The sequence below is a fragment of the Hydra vulgaris genome, chromosome 13, assembly GCF_038396675.1.
Source record: "Hydra vulgaris chromosome 13, alternate assembly HydraT2T_AEP".
NCBI classification, from domain to species: Eukaryota; Metazoa; Cnidaria; class Hydrozoa; order Anthoathecata; family Hydridae; genus Hydra; species Hydra vulgaris.
In genome coordinates this window covers 11,962,729-11,969,219 of record NC_088932.1, presented here as the reverse complement: position 1 = coordinate 11,969,219, position 6,491 = coordinate 11,962,729, and the positions used below count along the sequence as shown (strand labels likewise).

At 32.8% G+C, this 6,491-nt stretch overlaps 1 protein-coding gene across 1 annotated transcript; it reads right to left on the bottom strand.

The window, feature by feature from the left end:
* Positions 1-1,268: 1,268 nt before the first annotated feature.
* Positions 1,269-2,848, bottom strand: LOC136089651 (uncharacterized). Its single transcript, XM_065815703.1, has 3 exons — positions 2,566-2,848; positions 1,772-2,364; positions 1,269-1,646 (listed from the first exon to the last, which is right to left on the bottom strand). The coding sequence occupies exons 1-3, from the start codon at positions 2,846-2,848 to the stop codon at positions 1,269-1,271; spliced, it is 1,254 nt and encodes a 417-aa protein (XP_065671775.1).
* Between the last annotated feature and the right edge of the window lie 3,643 nt (positions 2,849-6,491).

Sequence of the window (6,491 nt, the reverse complement as noted above, 5' to 3'; positions counted from 1 at the left end):
TGTGCGTTTGAAGCTAGGAGCCGGTTACTGTCCTTCAGAGAGTGCCATAATTGAAAGAAACCATCAATCTGTCAAGAGAGTCGCAAAGCGATCGAATACTTTCATATCGCAGGCTAATCAATACAAAGTTTCAATTAAAAAAGAGTAAGCAAATCCGATGAGTAAACTGCACGCTGATCCTGAAAGTTTCAAAAAGATTGGACAAAAAAGCTGAGCTGTCAACAAATGTGCCTGAAAACTCACGAATCGGCAAGAGTGTGTGGAAGAAGCCACCGGAGGCAACGATGTGCGACAAAATGGCGTGTTGGAATAAGTAATTGAAGCGGCTGGAACAGCACATCACGTAAAGCACATCAGGCCAAGATGCGAACGAATAAAACTCAAATAAGCAATGGCAATAATGGTACAAGTTGTGGCAAAAACATGGGACCACGCCGGCATGCGAGAATATGAATTTCCTGGAGACTGGCTACGAGGTCAGCAAAACCAAAGTTTTCCTGCGGATAAGAATTCGAGAACTACGAATATTCCATAGATACTCTGACATATGGTGCTCTTGATCCTCAGATCCCTGAGGATCAAGTAGGAGTGTAAGTGAATTGCGTGGGAGAAATTATGTTTGGTGGTTTTGACTGACCTAGCTTCCTTAAGAATATGTAAATATAGTCTTGCCGGTTTATTTTAAGAGCGTGTTTGAGTCGATTTATAAAGTATAAATTGAACAATAAATTATTGGAAAGGGAATTTTTTTTAATTGAGTGAAAAAAAAAATTTAAAAATTGTAACATTGTGCTGCCTGCAAGATAATTACAAAAGTTAAACTTAGCATTTGGAATGAGATTTACTATCATCAAGCGTAGGTATATCTATATCAATATTGTCACTACTGATGGTATAAGTGATAGATGACTCACTAGACTCAACAACATTATATTCAATTGATAAAAAAATTGTAAAGATGAGTTTATAAATTCCAATTTTTAAGTGGAATTGTCTATCGCCTTATCACGTGGCCCTTTCTTGGCATAAAAGTTCCCTACGTTGTTAAGAATCAGCAATATCTGGATAAGATTTGTCTTTATAGATGAGTTTCCTCGCCTCCAAGCTTTGAGTGTGATACTCCAATGGCCTTCCTCGCCTCCAAGCTTTGAGTGTGATGGCCTTTTATCTTGCCCCTTACTGCTAAAAACTAACCCTAGATTATTAAGAGAATCAACAACATCTAGATGAGGTTTTTCTTTATAGACGAGTTTCCACATTTCCAAGCATTAAGCGTAAAACTCTATACCCTTATATAGTTGCCCTTTACTGTTATAAAGACATCCTAGCTTATTAAGAGATTTAACAACGTGTTGATGAGGTTCATCTTTATAGATAATTTTCCTCATTTCCAAGCATTGAGTGTGATAATCAATCGCCATATTAATTTGCCTTTTATTAGTATACACTTCACATAGGTTATTAAGAGAATCAGCAACAGATAGATGAGGTTTGTCTTTATAGATACGTTTATAAATCTCTAAACTTTGAGTGTAATACTTTATCGCTTCATCATATTGTCCTTTACTTGCATAAACGTTCCCTAGGTTATTGAAAGAATAAGCAACATCTAGATGAGCTTCGTCTTGATAGAGGAGTTCTATCATCTTCAAGCTCCGAGTGTAATATTCTATCGCCATATCATTGTTGTTCTTTGTTCTTTCTTGTAATAAACTATCCCTAGGTTATTAAGAGAATCAACAACATCTGGATGAGGTTTTTCTTTATAGACAAGTTTCCTCATTTCCAAGCATTGAGCGTAATACTCTATTGCCTTATCAAGTTGCCCTATACTGTTATAAAGACACCCTAGGTTATGAAGAGATTTAACAACAAGTTGATGTGGTTTGGCTTTATAGATGATTTTCCTTATGTCCAAGCATTGAGTGTGATAATCTATCGCCACATTAAGTTGTCCTTTGTTGTAATAAACATTCCCTAGGTTATTCAGAAAAGAAGCAACATCTGGACGGTGTTTGTCTTTATAGATGAGTTTCATCATTACCAAGGCTTTAGTGTAATACTCTATCGCCTTATCGTGTTGCGTATAATAATTATACATTAAACCGAGGTTATTAAGAGAATAAGCAACATCTGGATGAGGTTCGTCATTATATATGAGTTTTGTTATCTCCAAGCTTTTAGTGTGATAATATATCGCCTGATGACCTTGCCCTTTCCTGTAATAAGAGCTCCCTAGGTTATTAAGAGTAGTAGCAAAAGATGGATAAGATTCGTCATTATAGATGAGTTTCAACATATTGAAGGCTGTAGTGTAATACTCTATCATCATATCATATTGCCGTCTGTGACTATACATTAAACCTATGTTATTTAGAGAATAAGCAGTACATGGATGAGGTTCGTCTTTATATATGAGTTTCATCATCTCCAAGCTTTTAGTGCAATACTTAATCGCCTTATCATATTACTCTTTCCTGCTATACACTTAACTTAGGTTATTATAAGAATAAGCAACAGATGAATGAGGTTCGTCTTTATAGATGATTTTGAACATCTTCAAACCTCCAGTGGAATACTCTATTGCCTTATCATGTTGCCCTTTATTACTATACACGTCACTTAGGTTTTTAAGAGAATTAGCAACAGATGGATGAGGTTTGTCTTTATAGATGCGTTTATGAATCTCTAAACTTTGAGTGTAATACTTTATCGCTTCATCATATTGCCCTTTACTTTCATAAACGTTCCCTAGATTATTAAAAGAATTAGCAACATCTGGATGAGCTTCGTCTCGATGGAGGAGTTCTATCATCTTCAAGCTCTGAGTGCAATACTCTATCGCCATATCATGTTGTCTTTTTCTGTAACAAACTATTCCTAGGTTATTTAGAAAATCAACAACATCTGGATGAGGTTCGTCTTTTAAATGAGTTTACAACTTTCCAAGCAATACTGAAAGTGATCAACAGCTTTATTTCCTTTACCAAAACTTTCATAAATGTGTCCTAACATTAGTCTTAATTGCAATTTATCTTGAGTTTCTGAATTACCTAACGCTTCTTCTAAATTGCTCTGAGCTCTCTTATATTGCGCTAATCCATAATGAATAAACCCTTTTATAACATTATCATCTATATAAAATCTGTTATTCTGAAAAAAGGTTTTCCTACTTATGTTATCTAATGTTTGAAATTGATCACATAAATCTTTTAGCGTTTTGTACAAAGGTAATGCAGTATAAAAATATTGGAACAATCCAACTTGTTCTCCTAAATCTTTTTCCGATAATTGGAATATCTGTCTTGCTTGTGCTTTGAGTTTCGATTCAGTTTCACCTGGTTTAAAAAATATTGACATATCTTCTGTTTGTGCTTTGTTATGTAGATAGGTCTTTAATCTTAGAGTAGTTGCAAAAGTTACTGCGTTTTTTAGGTTTATTGCTGCCTCTGAAGTTATCACCCATTGATCCTTTAATTTATCGATTGTATCCCAAGCACTATCTCCTTCAATACCATAATGCATACCAAGATTATACACCATACGATTAGGTAACCGGTATATCTCATGTTTAACGTCAAGTAATCTTCCTTCAGCATAAGATGATAAATCAGGTTGCAATTTGTCTAGGTCGCTTTTTTTATGTTCTAATCTCAGTATTTACTTATGGTAGGTAAATTCCACTACTTTTTCTGTTAGAAGTTTAATGGCTCTCGTCTCATAGTTAAATCTACTTTGTTGGTCATTCTTTTTGTGCAAAAACTCTGTAACTTTGTCTTGATACTCCTTATCAAGTTCCTCATCACCATGTACATAGCAAACCTTTTCTAGTATATATGGTAAGTTCTTATCTATCTTACTTGCTTTATTTTCTTCATTACGCACATAATACAGCATCCAATCTATTGTTTTTATTAGTTCATACTGTTTGTCACCTTCTATTCTGCCAAGCTGTGTTTTTCCTCCAAGATCAAAGTTAACTCCTCTGTGTACTAAGTGACTCATATCTAAATTATACTTACTGGTGGGAATTATTGTCTCCCCTAGGTTGATTATCTTGAAGTTTACCAAATAGCTTAAGTTCTTAAAGTATCGTTTTATCTTACTACCTTCGTTTTCATTTTGCCCCTCATTTTCTCAACTAAAATAGCAAATTCCAAAAATGAATATGGCATCATTTGCTTCAATGCCATTGAACCAAGTCCTATTACTGTATATTTACAAGGGGGAGGTATTTTTAGTTCCTTTTCACTATCACTATATAATTTGGAAAAAAACTTTTGCATTGCATTAGCAGTTTCGTCAAACAACTCTCTTGTAGCCTTGACATATAGTGCTTGATACTTTTGTTTCTCTTCTTGCTTATCAGCATTTATTCGTTGTTGATAAATTTTATCTATCATTTTCATATTTAGCTCAGCACTGAGTCGCAATTTTTTTATTAGAAGTTTATTACTCGTCGCCTCCTCATTGACATCAGGCATTTTGTCTTGGTCTCCACCAATTATTGAGAATATCAACTTTTGTATGTCGGTTAATTGATGATATGGATTTGTTAGCTCTTGTTTGATAAATGTATTTTTACTTTCAGTAGTTTTTCGTTAAGTATAGTAATGACATATTGGTAAAATACTGCAGCATCTGTGTAATATTTTACTTCACCACTTAACTCTCCTAGCTTTGTGGTTAAATACCCTAAATCTGCCAAGACTTCTACTAAGTCCTTCAGCTCTTCTTGAGTCTTTTTATATGCTAGTTGCTGAATAAATGGTTCTTTCTCTATTTGCTTTAGTTGAACAATTTTATCTGTATCAATTAATTATTTTTTAAACTTACTATCTGCTCTACTTTTGCTCTTATTTCTCCTACAGTTAGCACTGGAACATTTTGTACAGAGTGCACAATAGATGAGTCATCTAAGTCAGAGTCAGTTTCTTTAACTGTAGCTTGTTTTTTAAAGTGCTGATAAACACGATCCTCTTCTCCAAGTTTTTTATGAAAAAAAGTTAACTGTGATAATCGTAATTGCTCTGCACCGACTGGATAAGGTGATAATATGTTAAGGCTATGATCTGTTATTCGCTTTACTACCTCATCAGCAGTAATTACGCCACTGGAGATATCATCTATTGTAGATTGTCTGGCATTAGTAAAAGGACTTTTCGGGGCAGTCACTAAGGTTACCTGCAAACCACTTGCTTCTATGCTGTTTTTTAATTACTGAGTATATAACAATTCCTCGATGACAATTGTCCACCACCATGAGGGTCATGGGTGTATATTTCTATTGAAACTTTATCACCTAGTTTATTTATAACAATTTCTCCAGTAATCCAGTGGATATTAGTTACGTTATAAGGAAATAGTATTTAGGCTTTACAATTTTCTTCTAACAACATTACTGGCATTAATTCATCAAAAACATCCTTCCTATCATCCCTATCAACAGAAGTAGGTTGTTTTGTTTTATCAAAGAAAAAATCTAATGGAATCTTGCCGACACTATCTATAGCTCCCGAGTATAGAACGTAATAAGGGTAATGGTATGCTGCTTCAAACTGTTTAATAAGTAGAAATCTATGTTCAGCTTTGAATCCTCCAAAGCAGTATTTGATAACACTGTTAACATAGCAATCAATATCTCCTTCACGGTAAAGATATATGTGGTTTACTCTAAAATATTGTTCTGTGTAACAAACTTGAGTTTCTCTACTACATTTTTGCTTGGCTAAGCTAATTTTTCTATTGTTTTCTTGCTTATCTGCATTGTCATAGACCATTTTCCTGAGGTTCGCACAAAATCTCTTCGGAATTTTTCTAAATTAGAAAAGGATACTTTGATTAAAATCAAAATGATATCTATTAAATAAAAAAAGTATGAGTTAAAGTCTTTTTTTTTTCTTTTAAATTATGATCATAATTGTAAACATAAATGAATATATAATGTATAACAGTTTTGGCTTCTACATTAGCAGTAATCTAAGCTGCTTGGTAAATTAAGGTTCCAATATATTTAATAAATAAGTATTTACGAAAGTTATTTTGTTAAAACTTTAAGATAGTTCAAAATTTTATGGATGCATAGAGAGGAATCAACATTTAGAATGTTGATGTTTAATGTGGACTCTTTACTAAAAGTTTGAATTTTAACTAAAAGTCTACATTCAATATCTAAAAGATATAATAAAATAAGAAAAAACAAATAAAAAAAAAAAGAAAAAACAATTTAAATTTAATTTTTGTACACATAATTGTTATGGCTTACGACTTATTTAAAGTTTTACAAATTTTAAAAGTTTATACAAATATAAATATTATTTGAATTGTTTTATTTAATTATGATTTATTATATTTATTATATTATCATATTTATATTAACTTTAGGTTTAGATTTTTTTTTACTCTGCACATCCTTTTTTCACTTTTTTTTACTATGTCATTGGTCACCATAAAGTCGGCATTGTGTCTTACTTGATTTTATTTTTTATCGG